Source organism: Protopterus annectens, chromosome 10.part0, assembly GCF_019279795.1.
Source record: "Protopterus annectens isolate FY-2018-M chromosome 10.part0, PAN1.0, whole genome shotgun sequence".
NCBI classification, from domain to species: domain Eukaryota; kingdom Metazoa; phylum Chordata; order Ceratodontiformes; family Protopteridae; genus Protopterus; species Protopterus annectens.
Window position 1 is genome coordinate 1,166,315,346 of NC_056744.1, and position 20,363 is coordinate 1,166,335,708.

Here is a 20,363-nt window from a genome sequence, read left to right on the forward strand (position 1 = left end):
GGCTTCATGCCCAAACTTGTCTTTTAGGCATTTCAGTTCAGGCCACTTGGCAATTTGGGTATGTGGAAGGTGATCTGAAGCTTTGAAGGTTGTCCAGCTGTTATATCCTTGGCAGGATGTAACCCATATAGCTAAGGCTACTGCAGCAGTGGTCAGTATGAAGAACACTTCTGCAGCAGCAGTGATCACTATAAAAAACATCATGTAGTACTTCATTGGCCACTCATTTTCACTCAGAATATTCCAGCAAACCAATTTAAACTTGAAAACTCATTAAGAGGATACTATGACTTCACAGTCCCAAAATACGTCAGTAAATGGTGGCTGTATCATTTGTAAAACAAACACATGCCTCAATGGATGCTACAAGAAGTTTGTAACAGTGTCTTGTCTATATGGAGTCAAAATTAGGGAAATTTCAACTTGGTTAAAAAAAATAAGAGTAATCATAACATGGTCTTTTTCATCACTGATGTGGACAGTCTAACAAAGATTTCCCTCCTGTATATTTAACAGGTTATAATGATATTGCTGCATATCCTAGCAAACATGAGGAAACATATCCACTTAATAAAATCCTCCCACCATCTCTTACTGCACAAGAGTATACAAAACAAAGTTTTGGCATTCAGTCATTGGCATAATAGACAGGGGATTCAGTGCATCCCAGCCGAGACTGAGATGTGTAATGAGCCAGAGTGCTTTGCACCTGATGGCATTCACCTATTTCCCTATGCAGTACTGAACAAGACATTTTCCATTTATCTCCATTGCCTTCTTTAGACCTTTTCAAACTACAAAATTGTGGAAAAATATGCAATAAAGAAAATTATAGTTGAAGGTAGCTTTACTGCATGTCAGAATTCTCAACAATAAAATGGGTGATTTAAAAGCTTTCCCCAATTTGTAGGATGTAAATATCAATATCATTAGTGAAATATGGATTACATCCAAAATGCAAATCACAAATTCCACTGCATACCTCTTTTCATTGTTGTACATTGAAATAATGGATGTTAGTGTTTTTATTTTTCTAAAAAAAAAAAAAAAAAAAAACAAGAAAATAACTTAAAAACATAGCACTGGAAATTGCTCATACAATCAATGCCAGTAATAGTGTGGATAAGGTTGAGAGGGTGGCCTAATGTTTAAGGTGTTTGCCTTACAAACACAAGGTACAGGGTTTGAATCTCACAGGGGATAACTGGCTAGGCTTAAAATGTCTCGCAAGGGCAGTTAGCCTAGTACTAATCTATGAACCTATAATATAGGACTCCACTGTAAACCACTCATGTCCTTTAGAGAGTATGAGAATTTTCTAGTAAACTCTAGGGTATAAAATAACAAAAACACATTGGGACATTTTAACCAATGAAACAATGGCTGGGTAAACTGCTCCATTTCAGATAAATATCCTCAAGTATTAACTAAATGCATTAGTCTAAACAGTTTGGATAAAATAGTATAAAAATCTAATTAGGCATGACAGTGTCTTAGATGTCATTCTGACAAACCTAGGAGCTTTAGGCTCCCCACTGATGATTATATTCTCAGTAATTAACGTAGGACATGATAATATCATCTTAAACCTAAGACTAAAATCAAACTCATTCCATAAATAATTCATCCTTTCTGTACTTTACAGCTTTTATTAGTGACCCAAATAGATCAGCTCAGGATACTCTCAGTGATTTTTGTGATGCTGTTAACTGACACATATCAGTAAGTCAAAAATATGGAGTACTTTCAACAAAAAAAGTCTCTCAGTGGAATCACAAACTTGATATGTACATCAGGAAAAAAAACATGACTTAGCTTTCAAGACTATTGACTTATATTACCAAATCCTTCAGATCAGTGTATAAACACTTGATCTCAAAGACTGAAAACAATAAAGCTTTCTTTAATTATATCAGAAAACTAAAAGGCAAAAATTGTGAATGTAATTATCAATTAACAGTGACTTGATTGCCCAACTGATGCACATGGTGAAAGTCATTGTGGAAACTTTTGGTGTGAACTTTGCAATAAGGAACGTTATACATCATCATCATCATGTGGTACATGCAAGGGGAGGCATCCCTTATATAACTAAAGCTTTGACAAGTGCAACCACAAGCATATTTTGAAACTCAAGGTCCACGATATCAGATATCATGCCACACAGTTTTCTATAGTCTAGAAACTCCTATTAGAGATGTGAATGTTAGCAGGTGGATGTGCATTGACCTATGGCGACAATGTACAGTGGTGCCATTTCAGAAAGTAGGGTTCACATCAGATCCAATTATTTTCAGTGCCATTAATCTGTCCAGAATGCTTTGTAAAATCACAGAGAGAGTTATAATGTAACTTGTTCTGAAAGATTCAGGTACCTTTTGTTTAAATATAGAACAGCATGGGCTTGTTCTTGCTTCTGAGTCTTCTGACATTCTTTGAAGAGGTAAAGGCAGCACTTGATGAGGGGCTGAGACTGCATGCTGCAAGGTGGTCACTGTTGATGTGACTCCCTGACCCCATGTATAAAATGGGGAAAAGGGGATTGATGTTGATGCCAATAACATGAATTTTAATGAACAAAATACTGTCCAAGAAACAGGACAGAACAATTAAAGACGGTGGTTAACTACTGTAACACAGCATGGTGATTCTGTCAGAACAGTGAGCAGTAAATGTAGAAAATCAGCATGAATCAAGGTTTTGGAAAACCAAATGCTAAATGAAGAAATGGATGCAAGGTCTGGTTTAGGTAAATGAAATGCTGATGTAGGCATATTGCAGTCTAGTGGAAGAAATAAAGACTGTCCCTTTAATAAAAGATGCCTGCAGGCAAGGTAAATTACATTCACCTGTGTAACTATGCCTATATACGGTAGGATTAAGAGAAATATTAAAGAAGCTCTTGGAACAAGGATCCAGAGGATTCTGGAACATGTCTGAGTGAAAGTGAGACTACCGATGCCAAAACATTCAGCTTTGAGATGGAAGTCTACATGGAAAGATTTTAACTGCCAGTGGAAATCCTGGTAAATGGGTCATTGACTGGAATTAAAGACTCTTGGTAAAAAACTACTTTTTTACTATATGAGCGCAGTGAAAATTATTTGGGACTCTAACTACCCATGCTGGTAATATATTGGCACCTATTCTGAGTACTGCAATTTAAATGGATAAAAAGACTGTCTGATTGGCGATTTAACCTGTTGCTGCCTTATTTTGTTGTATTCTGTTATGAACTTTGCTGTTTCTGTTTTTTCCAAAATTATGAGCTGTCTGTTGCATGAAACAACACACTATTTGTCTCAGTGTTAAGTTATCAATATTGTCCCACAGGGCTATGTACTAGGGCCTCTTTAGTCGGGACTATTCTTCAGATGGAATGTGCTTGTGATTGCAGAGTGGTAACATCTGTACTTCAGTACAAGGTGCCAATGTTCTTCAAGATGGTCTACCAAAAATATACACCTGTTGCAGTATTCACAACCTCACCTTTAATGTCAGTAAATATGGCTCTATGAAACTCAAGAGGAAGGACATAAATTGTCTTTACAAAATAAATGTGCATGATACCATCATTAAAAAACTAGGGAAAGTGGTAGCAATTAAAAAAAAATATGTATAGTTTGTGTATCTCAAGTCAGAAAACAATATTCAGTATTTCATTTAATTCCAAAATGCTTATCTAGTTACTTTAGGGAGATCGTTAAATCACTTAACACCTCATTGATCTGACAAGGAGATCATTAAATTACTTGACACCTCATAGATCTGACAGGGAGATCATTAAATCACTTAATACCTCATTGATCTGATAATTTTTGAACAAAATGCTGTGTTTTATAGACTTCAAACAAGCCCCTGCAACAACATAAATAAGTGTAAAGATTCCTTGTTAGAAAAATCATAGGGTTGGAAAACCTATGTAACTATTATGAAAGGTTTCAGTAATATGAATTATTTTCTGTTTGGGATAAATACTTAGAAATGCCCCCCTGAATGGCCTGTAAGGCAATGTCTGATCCAGTTCTGTCTGAAAGTCTGTACTTGGTACCCACCACTGAGGTAGTTAACATCAGATCAGAGAACCTAATACAAAATTAAATATCATTAATAGAACAAATACGACAAACATATAACAATTGATAATACAAGAGTAAGAAGGAAATGACACTTTAAAAGCAGAAGTCAGTCACTAAAATAATCTATATTCTGTAACATCTTGTGTGTAAATAGTTGAATGTATGGTTTTAAGTGCAACCATGTCACTGCAAAGTTCTTTCAGAAATCTAGTTAGGAAACTAATTGTATTAGTAAGAAAAATTATTGCCAATAAAACCAGGGCCGGCCTTAGCTGAAATGGCACCCTAGGCGAAGTAGTGCTCTGGCGCCCCTTACACCCTACCCACAACTCATGAAACAACCCTATTTGAGCCACACCCACAGGTAGGTCACTCTCCAAGAAATCCACTTCAGTAATTTCCTTAAATTATTTAAATGCATAAGAAGAAAAAGATACCTTGTAATGTAGTTAAACTGCAACTACCTTTGTGTACTTATTTCCTACTTTAAATACCAGAACTGGATCATGGTCAAATAGGACCCTAGGCAGGGTAGTAGATCGTGCCCCCCCCCAAGCAACCCCTATCCTCCAGAAGCAGTCCCCTCCCCCAGCCATTCCAGTGTTCTATTACTTGGCTATTTCTCACCAGTTACCATACATATTGTTCAAATCTACCAGTGTGCATACTGTTTTCTTATTTACTTCCACAATGTTTACAGATACTGAAATAAAATAAACACAGATAGCCATTTGTTAAACAAACAATACATTCTCACAATGAATACAGACTTAGCATGAGCAGTAAACTTCTCTGCCCTTGAAACTCATACTCATTGAAACGGCAAAACTCACATTCATTAAAATAGCATGAAAACCCACATTCATAGAAAATGCATCTGGCCAGTGGAGGATTAAGTTTACCTTTGGGCTGTTTTCAAAACAGACTACTTGCACACACTTTTTAGGGCATTGAATACACATATTTGTTCTTTGATTCACCTTCTTGATTGTATTAAATTATATTCCTTGTATAATACAGCACCACTTGCTAGAATGGGTTTTAAATTTGTAGTTTTAAACATTCTTTTAATAAGCAATGAAACAAAATGTACGAACCAATAACTACCCATTTCAGAAAATTTCAACCATAAAAGGCCACTCAAAACTTCTGTAAGTAACCTTTATTTTCAAATTATGGGTTTGCTTTGTAATGATGGATTCACATCTGTCCAAGGCAAGTTAGTTTTCCTGTTAATGATGTCCTATATTTGCCATGTTAATCTTTTTTATCTTGACAAAGAGTTAAATTTACCTACTATAAATAAAGAATCCCGCTAAATGTTAATAATATAATAATCTGCTTACATTTTCCATGCACTTTACAATTCTAGAGTAATATCTGAAAATTGTAGCTGAGAGCCCCATTGAAGCCTTCAGATGTACCTACAACTTAAATATGTTGTGCTGTCTTATGTACTACTACAACCATGCCTCAATTATATATGAGGAGAAGCTGGTAATGACATATAACCATTTCTAGCTAACTTGTTATTTTCCACAAGCAGAAGGTGCACTTCTTGAAAAAGTAATACATTAGTGGAACATTACTGTAATCAACTATATATCCTTGACTTTTTTACTTGGGAGATCATTCAGTACATCATATTGTTTATATTTGGCATGGCTTAGTGGTAAATCACTTTGTCTATGGTGTGCAGGGTCCTGGGTTTGAGCCTTGCAGAGGCTTGTTATTTACTGCTATGATGGCTTAGTGGTTAACTACTGTGAGTATAATGTACAGGGTCCTGGGTTCAAGCCTTGCAGAGGCTGTTCATTTCTACAACTGGACAGGCCACAGAAATACCTCACAAAAAGGATTACTGGCCTCAAACAGATGCCCTATGCAGACCATCTCAAAAAACTCCAGCTTTACTCTGTTGCATATTGACTACTCAGAGGCGATCTCTGCCTAACATACAAAGCTATGTCAAACCCAGAGCTGTTGGACATGCTCCACTTAAAGAAATCCCAATCCCTCTGAGCTATATGCTGTAGGGACCTAAACCTTGTCACCACAATAAACAGAACATGCTGGAGGGATAGATTCCTGTCCCAGAGACTTCCCATACTCTGGAACAGACTACCTATGTCAAACAGAGCTCCTCATTAGCACTCCTCAAGAAAAATCTTGATGACTGGATGGGAAATAGGAAATTCACCCCAGGGATCACTTCTGTGGCTCTGCTCAACAGGGGCACAGGAAAATAATTTTCTTTGGTGGCAAAAGCCAGGGTACCTTTTTGGCTAGGCTTATATAGGCCCTAGGGCTAATAGCCTAGTACCTACCTATGAACCTATGAAGTAATAGTAAAGCTTGGAAAATGTTGACCTAACAATGATCAGTTGAGTGTATGCAATAGTAATCTATTGATCTATCTATTTATCTATCTACCTATATAACTAGCTATCTACGTTTATCTGTCTGGGCATGGCATTGTATAATACTGACCAATTTCAATATCAGCTTAAGTTGTAGTGAGATGATAAAATTCACATCATACAATGTAATTGACAACATAATGTATACTACAAAGGTATTCTAGAGATGAAATAAAATAAAGCATTAGAGGGACAATGAACTATTGATGAAAAATAATAAAAGATAATTTATGTGCATGTATGTACATATATATTTAGACAGATAAGTAGACAGACAGACAGACACACACACACACACACACACACACACACACACACACACACACACACACACACACACACACACACACAAGAATGCAATATAGTAACTGCAATATGTCTACATAAATACAGCCTGGAGATCAGGCAATAAGTTGATGTGGAGATAAGAAGTAGAATTTTGGAGTTACATGATACTTGTTACAAAAATAAAGTAAAAAGTTAATAAATGCACAAGTAAAAGTAAAAAAAATAGAATAAAAACCTTATTGTAGCCTAAGCATAAATATTACAAGTGTAATTAGCATTTGTGATCATCCTTATCTAGCTCAAAACAAGTTACAACAAGCAAGAACACAGACACACACTCATATACACACCCATGCACCCACAAAGTAACACACACACACACACACACACACACACACACACACACACACACACACACACACACACACACACACACACATGCACACACACACACAGTAACAGAATGACTAATTTAAATTACATACAAACACATACCCGCACATACTTTCTCTCGCATATAGAAACGAATGGCTTAACTTACACATAGACTCATACTTACCTTGTTTTGAATCTGAACGGCCACACATGCACGCATGATGACCTTAACCCCTCTCTTCACTGAACTAACTTAAGTTCCACGCATGACGGCAGAATATATATATATATATATATATATATATATATATATATATATATATATATATATTTTTTTTTTACTTACTGAAGTCAGTCTGATGCTATAAAAGTGGGAGGGTGCTTCCCACATCCCTTCACCCTATGGTTTTCTTATTTTGTGATCTTCTCTGCAGCCTCTACTCAGAGACAGGGCACTGAGAAGATCACAAAATAAAAATACATTCATTAAAATAAATAAATAAATACATAAAATTCCACCCCTTATGAGGCCGTTTGTACGATGCCCTAGGCAGTTGCCTAGTTCGCCGATGCCTAAGGCCGGCCGTGAATAAAACTTGTATAAAAGAATAAAACCTGGAAGCCTAAAGATTGTATGTTAAAGTCAAAGACTCACTGGGATAGAGTAGGAGCTGTGTCCAAAGATTTCTGCTTCCTGTGGTTCAACAGTCAAGACGAAGCCTAATTGGTTGTTGGTTGTAGTCTGATTTAGGTTTGCATAAATAGTTTTTTTTCTGGACTTTTAATTTGTAGCCTGTTGGAACAGCTATACTGGACTGAGCCTTTTTTGTGAAGTTACCTATGTAAACTTGTGAGCCTTAGTGTGTAGGTACTGTAAGTAATGCAAATAGTTTGTGATCAGACTTAGAAACGTCAGTTGACTATATTTTCATTTGCTTCATAAAAGTCTGTTTTTATATACTCCTGTTGTCATTTTTCCCACAACCAAAGAAGAACTGTTGAAAGCCTTGGTAAGCCCCAAGGTGGAGACTAACCAGCAACTGGCACAGCTACCGCAATAATTGGTGGGACTAGCAAATGAACTGCAAACCCAAAGACTGTACCTACCATTAAAAAAATGATAGGGAGGAAAACATAGATTCTTATTAGGTGAAAATATGCCCTCCCAAGGGAACTGGGATGAATCATAATGGGCCAAAATACTCTCTTTTCATCTAACAGTGAAGACATTAAACCTTATGTGGAAGGGCTTGATTATACTGACTGTGAAAAACTTAAAAAAAATAACTTATAACCACAGCTGGTGTATCTTCTGATGTAACAGCCATAAAATTTCACAACTGGACATTTAATAATAACAAACTGGTAGGATTCCAAATGCATAAATTAAGCATATTTTAAAGCTGCGGTCAGATCCTGATAGAAATGATAAAATTAATTCAATCTAATATATAAAATAATTGAGAAGAATGAAATATTTACAATAGAGTGATTTTTATATTAGATTGAATTCATTTTTATAGAGTACATACACATATAATGTATTAGTAGATGAATGATTCTTATAAGTACTTCATGAAATTTTAGTAACAAAAAGCAAGAGCTGGGAGGGCTCTTGTTTGAAAGTTAGTTAACCATCATTCAGATGGTCAAGGGTACAGGTGCAAAATTTGAAAATCCCGAGTTCAAATTAAATCACCTCCTGAGCACTGAGATGCAGCTTGCATTTGTGATTTTGATCATCGCTGTTTACAACTGTACAGTAGTACCTTGGGGATCGGGAAAATTACCCTTTTCCTCAATGTACTGTGTTCTCAGAGTTGGAATATATAATTAGTAGGGGGTGTGGGGTGCAAAACATGTGTAGGGCATATCTGCATGTCAAGGTAAGTTGCGTAATGCGACTTTGACATTATTGACATTACCGTTTTCATTGGTGTGAGGAAATGCTGGTGTCATTTTTGTTCACTCAGTTCAAGTAAGGCATTACTTGAAGAGGAGGTTTCCAGAATTTTGATAGTAAACCTACGAAAAGATGCTTGATATAGTGAAAGAGACTAGGAGAGAAGAGAAGACACCAGCGAAAAGCATGATAGAAAATTATTTTAGCCTACAGGGTATATTAAAGATGAATATGCTCATACTTAAAGAACAGAAGCAGAAAGCCTAAGAAGTGTAACAGTGATTCTGTAGTAAGAATGTCTGACTTTAACGCAAAGAATCAGGTATTAGTACCTTCCAAGGAAGTCAGGCTTCTGGCTATGTAGCAAGGTCCCTTTGAGGTGACTGAAAGGCTATATTCGATGAACTACAAGTTTAGATATCTAGTAATATAGAAAACATGAGAAAATCTGTTACATTAATGTTCTGAAGTCATGTACAGAAGTAGAATTAGAAAGTCATGTGGTTAGCTTACAAGCTGAAATTCATACAGGAGAGACCAGAGAATATGTACATGAAGCACAGTTAGAAGAATTGTTGTCAGAAGTATAAAAGCAGGAAATAAATGAGTTTTTACTAAAAAAAAAAATAAAAGATTATTCTCAGACATGCCTAAATAAACTAGACTAACAGAGCATAACATAGAGACAGCACCATGAATGAAGTTTAGACTGAGTCCATACAGAGTTCCAGCACCTCAAAAACAAGAGGAGTTGAAAAAAATGCTCAAGTTGTGCTCAAAAGAAGAGTGACATAATTTATTTTGTTTTACATTTGTGTGTCAGGGTAGTGCACTGATCTCAGTAGACCATTTATGGGTGCAGCCCAGTTGAGTATATTACAAGGTAAGACAGAGATGCAGGTATATACAAGGTAAGACAGAGATACACGCTTTTACAAATGAGACATTGAGAGCCAATTTAGTGTGTTGACACAGTAATTAATATCACCATATTCATTTGTCAAGATCTACCCTTGACAAAGCCAAACTGCTATGGGTCTAGCCTGATGAGATTTTTAATATTATAGTTTATTAGGTCAGCTGTAATATAGTCCATTATTCTGCAAGTATGACTTGTAATGCTGATGGGCCAATAATTCTCCAGGTCAGTGTTGGAGCTATCGCTGTGGAGTGGCATCACAAGTGTGGTGTGTGAAACCCATGGGACAAAGACAATGGTTAAACTCTAGTTAAACAGTTGTAAGGAATGGCTCTATCAGGGTCTGTTTAATGCTATTTATAAAACATCCAGGTATATTGTCAGGTCCCACGGAGGAGGTAGTTTTAGTTTTGTAGAGCACCTTCGGTACTTGTTCTTTAATGGTGATGGGGCTCTGAGAGATTCAGGGATAAGTGAGCTCATCTCTGGGATAAAGTTCACACTAAAGACGTTTGCTTGTGTAGTGGTAATGTGTACTGGATCATAATACATGGCACCATAATGAATACGTTCAGAGCACTGTTGGATGTTATTTCTTAGTATCCTAACATAGCTTTAGAAGAATTTATAATTGTCCTTAACGTCAGATACTAACGTACGTTTATGGGTTGCTTTAGCAGACCTAGTAGTATTTTAAAGTTATTATCTTTGATATGAGGGCCTTTTGACCTGCTGTATACTTTCAGAAGTGTTTTTTTTTTTCTTTTATTGTAGAGTTTAAGTATGTTGGTGGACTAGGGTAGTTTATTTTTACATTTTCCATTATATTTAGATTTGGTTCGGACTGATAATTTTGCACATTTGCATAACTGGACATACAATTCCTTTGTCAAGTTATCTGCTGTGGCAACATCATGTGTGATACAGCTAAAAGTGAATTTTGAAAATTCATCATAGAATTTGATAAGATTAGTATGTTTGAACACCTCGACCTCTGAGATACCAGTTTCAGTGGATTTAGAGGTTTGGAATGTGAAGGTGATTAGCTTATGATCTGACTTAACTGGGGAAAGAGATATCAGGGGATTAGTACATTAAGAAGCTATATTTGTAGGGACCAGGTTAAGAATATTATGCCAACTAGTGGCTTTGTTAACAATCTGACCCAGGGAGTTTTCCAACCTGTCCAGTACAATGCTATACCTAGCTCCAGGCTGATTATAGGAATGCTGATCAGTTGTATAGGTCTTACAAGCACATAATTCTAAATCCAAAACCAGGGTCTTTGTGCTGGGAGTGATAGTTGTAACATTGTGTATGTGGATAATGGGATATTTAGCTTTAAGTGTGCCTTGTGTCTGTAAAGTTCTTACAGCAATCTAGTCAGGAAACCAATTGTAGTACTGATAATAATAATTGCCAGTTAAGCTTGTATAAAAGGTTGGCACCTGGGAGGTTAAAGATAGGAAGGTTATTCTTGAAGTTGGAGGTTCATTGCTGAGTAGAGTTACATGTTGGATGTAGACTGAGGCAAATTCAGGTGAAGATTTTGTTTATGGGGATGAATGATAGGCCTACCAAGGCCTGGAGGTATGAATTTTAATGTGCAGGCTGTTGTTGGAAGTGCTGTGTGAAACTGTACTTACTGTATGTGGTGGAGGTCATAGGCAAGTACTAGGCTAGCTGCCCTTGTGAGCCATTGTAAGCCTAGCCAATCTGCATTTCAAAGGTGAGAATAAAATCCTGTACCTTGTGTTTGTGAGGTTAACACTTTAACCATCATACCAAAGTCCACTTATCAGTTATGTGGCTATAAGCCTTACTTGTATGGTACTTAAATAACTGAAATACTTTGACAGACTCAGAAAAGCCAAGTAGGCTATATTTTCATTTGTTTTTTCAAATAAACTTCTGATACTTTTATATAATTGTGTTTCCTTTTTTTAAGACTTTAATATACACACACACACACACACACACACATATATATATATATATATATATATATATATATATATATATATATATATTTTACATTTGTTAACTGGATAGAGTCCAGCTGGGCAAACAATATACAAAAAAGTTTAACAGTTGCCAACAATCACAATTTGCAAAAAGGGAATGTAAAAACAGAAAACATTACATTTCCTAAGCTTTTACTGCAGACAATAATATGAAACTCATTAGATATATAACTAAAAGAAACCATTGTGGCAATTTCATTTGGTAGGAGTAAGACAAGGAGAAGACAGCAGAAAATAAATATTTGATTGATGGCATGAGAAACTAAACAGGAGTATTAAAGGAGCATAGCCGTTGTTGAGTAAGGTATTCCTTTAGGAGTTTTATGAAGCTATGACGAGCTGTGTTTTTTTAAGATATTCTGGAACAATAGGTTCCACTGTTTGGCTACTTTGAAGGATAAGAGAGAGTCACCGAAGTAGTTATGGACTTTGTAACCTTGAGTATAAGTTTATCGGATGATCTAAGGGTCATGGGGTTGGTATTTAGTTGCACTAGGTTGGAGAGTGCAGGGCAGTTGTCAGGTTTGTGGGTGATGGTGTGGGCAGTGGTGAGCTGATTGAGCGATAACAGATTGGGAAATTCATGCCAGTGTAGTTTTTGAAGAGCAAGGTAATGATGGGTCCTGTTGGGTATATTAGCAGCAAATTTTGCTTTTTTATTATAGGAGGAACCAAGTAGATATAAATCAGAAATGTGCAGGTTACTGAAAATTTGAGAATAGTAGAGAAGATTAGAGAGGAGGTGGGATCTGGTTGTGGCTAGTCTGGCATTTTGAGTAAGGTAAGGTTTGGCCCTATACAGAGCACCAAGTTTGATGTGAAAGTTCTTAATTGTGAGTGATATGTGTTTGTTGAATGTTAGATTGTTGTCTGTTGTGACACCAAGTAGTTTTGTTTGGTTAACTGGTTCTACTATAGTGCCATTAGTGGAAGAGATGGAGAGAGGAGGTGGTTTTGCTTTGGATTTCCTGTTGGAGAAGATCATTAATTTTGTTTTGCTTGGGTTCAAGATGAGTTTAAGTTCATTTAAGTAATTTTCAGTATTAAGAAATTACTTTTGCAGTTTATCTTTGTCGCCTCACAGTAAGACGCTGTCCAGTTCGATTCTTAGTTAGAGCATCTTCTGCGTGGAAACATGGGTGAATAGGCGTACCTTCGTTGAAGGTTGTGTCAGAGCTGGTAACTCGGTATGTAAAAATCAACTACTACCAATCATTAGCGGACTGGAGTTCCACTGTGGCGACCCCTAACCGAAAGACACAAACAAACAAACAAAATTTTGCAGTTTATCTTGGAGTTCTCGGGGTGTGGGAGCAGAGCAAATAAGAGTAGCGCTGTCAGCTTATCGAATGATAGAAGTGGATTTAGTGGTAGTATTTAGACTATATATATATATATATATATATATATGTGTGTGTGTGTGTGTGTGTGTGTGTGTGTGTGTGTGTGTGTGTGCACGATGCACAATTGTGTGTGGAAAATAACAACATGAGAATATGGTAACTAAGCATCTTGCAGGCCAGAAGGTTGTAAGATTAATATTCAAACCTAGAAACCTACAAACTGCCTCAATCTGTGTACTATCAGCAATCATATTCATATGTATGTCATTGTTTTAGGACTGCTACCACCTAGTGTCTTGGAATCTGTATGTTTGCTGTGAACTCGAGCATTTTGTTTTGGCTTCTCACTGTTCTTTATACATTAAACAGAGTGGTTCATTCCTTGGAATTAACAGCAACCCAAAATCTTTTTTCTTTTGTCTGTTCCAGATATGACACTCCACTTTCAAAAGACAAACCTACTGTAGTATCTGCTTACCAAAGTGTGTGGTCTTGTACTTTTTTAATTTGTTTATTTGTGGGCACTTCCAGCCATGATCATGATATCATGCCTCCATTCACATCATGTCAAACTAGAGCTGACAATTCAGTGTTTTTCTTTTCTTTAATTTTCCAAGGTTCAGAGCTACAATCAATGTTTCTTAAGCCTCTTTTGTGCAGTAGAACAGTCATATTCTCTTTCAGTCTTTTACTTCCCCTTTCACTATTGATCTGTTGAACTAGTTTTTGAGTCACTCAACCCATTAACTGCCTCTCTATATCCAGGACCACCTCTCTATATTCCTTGGAATGCAGTCCCTCCAAGTGTAGGGGTATTTTGCCATTCTAGTATACTTATACACAATTTGCCTTCTTCTAACAAGAGTGCTTATCAAGCTACTTTTTTATCAGTTCTCTGATATCTGCTTTATATTATGTGGAGTCTATGGTGAACTAAAAACTGTCCTGGAAAATAACAGGCATAAGGCAGAGAATCAGTCCTGAACAGAACAACTGGCCATGGGAGGACACATATGTACACTGTGCTGACATAGCAATGACAGACTCTGCATTGAAGGCACCCTGTCTGGTGACTGAACTGGAGAATCTCTAACTGTGAAACAGGCATGCTAGCCACCTCCTCACCGTGCTGCCCTTTTTTATTTTTATTTATTCTATTTTAAGATTAGTAGAATGGGTCATGGTGTCCATTTTCAGCTGTGGCCTCATTGTGTATGAAGAAGAATGAAATACAGTATGACCTCTACTAGCTGTAAAGACTGAAAGTAAAGAAACGTTGTTACTTCTGAGGAGAGTTTAAGATATATGAATTTAAAGATGTCTTAGATAAATGATCATTTGATACGTGTGCTAGATTGTTAGGGGTGAAGACATTTTAGAAATGTGTAAAAGTTGTTCAGTTTGCTCTTATCACAGTGCAGACATTGTCATAAATGGCCATTATTTTAAACCTGTAAATTGTAGGAACTGCTATTGGAGAGCAGTGATTTATGGGCTTAAATGACCATGTAAAAAGTTTTACATTGGTAAAACTATTTGTGAAGTAAGAAAAACAAGTGTGGAACATATATGCGATATTTCACTGCCCCCCCCCCCCAAAAAAAAAAAGCTTTTGTGTGTCATTTGTTACTTTTATATGTGCTTAACATTCAAGTCTTTCCAAGATTCTATGAGTGCTATTTTGTGAAGCTGTCATGGGTAGTGTGTGTGCGCGTGCACGAGTGTGTGTATATGTGTGTATTGTTTTCAATTTTCACATCAGCTTCTTTCAAGTTTTTGTTTTGCATACTTTTCCTTTTGATCAGCCTTATACTTGTTTGCAAATAATTCTACTTTTTTTCAGTGTGTTTTCAGCTTCCTCTACATTTTATTTCAGCTGCAGCTGTCAGAATGCTTTTGTCTGTGTACTGGTGATATGGTAGGAACAAACACCATGGTTCCCAAATATTAAGTTATTGGAAAAATGAGCATATTGGGTTTCCTTTATTTTACTGGTATAATTTATTCCATAGAACGGGAATTCCATTTTAAGCTGTTTCTCCAGTGTTAGTACATGTTTTTGTTTGTTTAAAGTAGTGCAGAAATAAGTTACTGAGTAAATGTCATCTTATTTTCACTCTAATTATGGCATTTGTTATGATAATCTCTGTCTTTATACAACGGGAATAACATTATCTTTATTTAATCTGATATTTCACACCTTACTCATGGTACGCATAGAGTATATAGAATATAAAATAATTCTACCCCTCTCTATTTATTTTGATTTTATTACTAAACAGGTACAGATGTCTTTATTATTTTTCTTCCAGGATTATTGCCAGAAGTTTATTAGTGAATGGAAGAAACACAAGCTTGATGTGTTACTTTGCCCTTCTCTGAGTCCAGCCTTTTCCATAGGATATCCTAGCTATACAACACGTATGTACATGCAAACAGTATACCATTTTATTTAGATTATATTATATTGCTGCCTTTGCTTCATTCCATTCCTTTTGTTTTTATTTTTCACTATTTGTTTTCCTTTGCCACTCTTCTAGAACAACATTTGTTAGTAACAAATTATAATGTTGTCGGATATGGTACCAAAGATTGGTGTTTTGGGAGTTGACTTTAATGTGATTATTATAATAGTGGCAAAAAGTGGCATGTTGTCAGATATATGGCACCTCTAGACTTTTGAACAGATCTGAGAGTTAGTAAAGCTAAAAAAGTAGGGGTGATGGAACATTCCAATTGTGGCTCTGATTTGTGGGAGAAAGAGATGCCACTTATAGCATGAAGTTGGTCAGGTAATAGCTTGACCAAATAATCTGAGTGCATTTTTGTGAGGCAGGACAGATATAATTGCACGAGTTCCCTATCCTTTATCAAACTGATGATATGACACTCTAGTTGTCAGCTACCAGATTCAGTCTGCATATGTAAACCTGGATGACCAGAGGGACAAGAAGCAAGTAACAAGAGGAACTGTATTATTCTCATAATCTGGTAGCACATTTCTCTTGGCAACCACAGGGTATGAACACTATCAAAGACCTGAAGTTCTTAAAAAAAATGAAGCTTTTTATCTCCTTGACATTGCCTGTTTGAACTCCTGTCTCTGATCCATGCTTGCCTCATGGCAAGATTAATGTTCCTTCAGACAGAAAAAAACACCTTTTCCTTCTGTTCAGAAGTAAAACTGTCATAGGAAGATTTAACATAGTTTACCTAGCTTAACCCTTGCATATGATGCGTCTAGGCTGCTCTGTCAAAGTGACCATGCTCCCAAGTACACATAGAGTTAAAGCTACTGTCAGGACCAATGCAAAGTAGGCCGAATCCCAGTAGAGCTGTTCAGTTTTTTAGAATCTGAATGAGAATTGTGCTACTGTGGTTGGTTCCTTCACCCTTCCTTTAGAAAGGAGATCCTTCCCTGCCATTCAGTAGAGAGGTCAGAGAAGCTAATCAAAATTCTATCACCAGCATCAAGGACATGGGAAAAAAAGTATACTGATGGAGTTACTGTGGTTAAGCAGTTCTGTGCTTTGCATTGTTTAAAAGTACTTGCAGCTTATCATGTGGTCACATAGAATGTGTAACATGCACTTCAGATATTGCCTCAATAGCACTGTGTTCTGTAATCTCAGGAATAATGCCATAGGAATCATAGGATGTTCAAGGCTTCTGAGCATTGCAACCTTTGCACCTTGCCAGTTTCCAACCTAGACCGTACCTCTCCTCTTAAGGAAGACTAGGCCAGTGAAGCCCAAAAATAGTGTACCACACTATTTTATGTGCAGTGGGACTCTATTCCAGAGATGAGGAAGATACTGAGTAATGAATCTGTCTCTGTAAAAACAGATTTAGATCCTTGTTCCAGTATTTATGGGATTTTTTGATTGGTGAAGATACAAGAAATCCTAGACTACTGGTTCCCTGATTGCTCAGAAGGCAAGGCATAGGTCTCCTCTGAGGAGCATATAAGACACAAAAAAGTGTGACTGTACTTCTTTTTTTGGTAGCTTAAAGATTTTTAATCCTGTGATCCTCTTTGTTAGGAACCTCTGTTGTCTTTCCATTGTTTATTTGCCTGGTAAGGTCCTTCCCAACGGAGGAATTATATTCTATAATTGATCTGATCAGTGTTGAACATAAGGGGACAGTAGCATCTTTAGGTCTCGATGATATTATCTTGGTGATTAGCTGTGCCAAGTAGAAGGAGTTTTTAACAGCCATTGCTACATGGTGATTAAATGATAGGGAATTATCAGTCTGGGTTCCCTGGTCTTTAACTACATTTTAATTTTTGAAGTGTGATATTGTCAATTTTGTATGTTGGTGGGATTGTTTGTCTGCCTATTGTGACAGTGTTCCATTTGTTGGCATTTAATTTAAACCCATTTTCAATACCCCAGGTATTTTTTGTAAATTCCTGCTGGAGGGCTTCTGTGTCAGAGCGGGATTTGACAATGACTCCCAGTTTGCTTTCATCTACAAACTTGGTTAGCCATAGGTCTTATTTTTTAGTCTATACATACGAGAAGTAAATGCTGAACAAAAACATTCCCAGCACTGAGCCCTGTGGGGTAACTCTGGTCACCTTTATAAGATGATAGGATCATGTTATCTGAAACTGACCCTACCGTCTGCACCATGCTGGTTCTGTTTTTTTGCCAGTTCGATATCCATCTTACCACGTAGGAGTCTATTTAATACATTTAGTTTATTAATTATGCTGGCATGGGGGATGGGGTCAAATGCCTTGGTTAAATATAGGTAGACTAAGTTTACAGTGTGACCACCATCAACAGCTTGTATTACCTTTTTGAAGAAGTTTAACAGGTTTTTAAGTTAGGCTGTATCTTTTACAAAACCAAATTGTTGTGGATTTAGCCTGATGAAATTTTTCATATCTCTGTTAATCAAGTCTGTTATAATGTGCTCCATAGCCTTACAAATGAGACTCATCAGGCTGATGGGCCTATTTAGGGTGCTAGGTGCTTGGCTCAGTGTGTTATGCAGCTATGTGCAGTTTGTTACACGTGTACATAGCAAGAGTCTATTTACTGATATGATTTGGGTGCATTGCTTATATTAGGAAAAGTTACAACTGAAAGTACATGCATCTGTGGAGCACCCATTTCAATCCCTCTGCACTAAGTGTAATTCCATGTGATATACAAGAAACAGGGACAATGAAAGAGCCAATGAAAAACAACTAAAGCTCTAACCAAGAGTGTTTATCCTCCCACTAGGATAATCACTACAAGCTCTAGAACACTGTAATACCTTACCAAAACTGACTTGCTGTAACTTTGAAAGTGACTAAAACCACAGGAAAGAAATACAGGAACACTGATTAATGTACTTAGCACAGAAAGCACTTGAAATGCACTCATAGCTGATTTAAATAATTAGTCATGAATCGGAAGTCACTTGAAATTCAATGCAAAATGTAAAACACCATTCAATAGTTCTAACTTCAAATTCAAAGAAAACAGTAAAAATGCTAAAAACAATGTCTGAAACCACTCATAACTGATTAAAATAGTTAGGTGGCTTTATGTATAGTAGAATAAATGCAATTCTCTGTTTATTGGATGCAAAATGGAGTCAGAATGTCACTTTTTTAGCTTGTGTACAGAACAGCAAATCACAGGAGTTACCCAGTAAGGCCTTTCAGTTCATTCTGGGAAGTGGAAGCCAAAGTGATTTAAACATACTTCTAGTGTATCTTATATCTCTATGTTCTTCTAGAGGAGAAATGCAGCCCAATTGATTTAAACATCCTTCCAGTACATGTTATATCTCTGTGAAAGGAATAGCATCCATGAAGAGCTGTAATTGAAAAAAATATAGCTGCTTTTAGAAGAGAAATGTAGGAGAAGTGACCTAAGCTGTATTAAAACTGTACTAAGTTAAGAAAAAATTGAGCAATTCTTTATATGGCAGTTTGGTAGTTGATTTGGAGCATTAAGGATCTGTTAACAAATTGTTTCCTGTGGTCTAGTGGTGTAAGGTTTGATTCCCTTATCCTCCATTGCCTAACTGTGTGACTCTGAGCAAGTCAGTTAACCAGACAATGCTCCTGGGCTGAGTCTGAAAAAAAATTCATGAAGATCAGTTCTGTACCCTGGAAAACAAATATAATAAAAATAAAAATAAAATGATAAAAGTAAAAGAAGCTGCAATGTTATTGCTTTTTCAGAAAATATGTAATATTTAAGAAAGTGTCTGATCCCCTACTGAAGTTATGAACTTAAAACAAATTCCAGGAAGTGTATAATTGTATCATTTGGCAAGTATGACTCCTTTTTGTAACTATCCCACTGACAGCACACCCCAGAAAATGTATGTCTTACTTAGGGATCTGGGGACCTATGCCAACAATGAACTCTTCGTTGATCACCATGTATCCACTATTATAAGGAAGTCCTTTTTCATCACACACCTTATATCTAAAGGTATTGTGTCCAGATCCAAGGATGTAATCTAATTGTTCCACTGTACTTGGCATTCTTTAGGACAGTCATTGAGTATAATCCTCTTTTGGTATTCACCTGTACAAACAAATGTTACAACTGTTCTCACTAAAAAAAAAAAACAAAAAACAAAAAACAAAAAAAAAACAAGGGCCTAAACAGTAAAATAAAAATCTCAAAGCCATATCCATCTTCTTGGTATCATACAACCTAGCATACCTGTCAACCTCTTGGAGCAAGAAATCTGGACAAAGCCATAAATCGGGTGGGGTGGGGGACAAAGGACCACAAATAGGGACAATGTTTTGAAATTTTAAACTTGAAAATAGATGGAATAACAGGTTTTTAATTAGCATGACTTTTCTTTCTTTTTGTAAAAACTTTTTTTATTTTGTTTTCATAACAATGATTAAACAAATTAATGTATAAAACAAACAACCGTTTACATGTTTTTATAGCTGATTAATACAGCAAAGTTATATAAATCAGCCACAATTAATATGTTTTAAGTAAGCTTTAAGTTTAAGCCAACACTTATATGAATA

General features: G+C 36.3%; 1 protein-coding gene across 2 annotated transcripts in view; it reads left to right on the forward strand.

Annotated features, from left to right (window-relative positions):
- FAAH (fatty acid amide hydrolase) overlaps positions 1-20,363 on the forward strand; it is an 811,281-nt gene that overhangs the window by 582,953 nt on the left and 207,965 nt on the right. For both annotated transcript variants that reach the window (XM_044085911.1, XM_044085912.1), the window contains one exon: positions 15,664-15,772. In XM_044085911.1, coding sequence (XP_043941846.1) covers positions 15,664-15,772 — 109 coding nt within the window. The remainder of the gene's footprint in view (positions 1-15,663; positions 15,773-20,363) is intronic.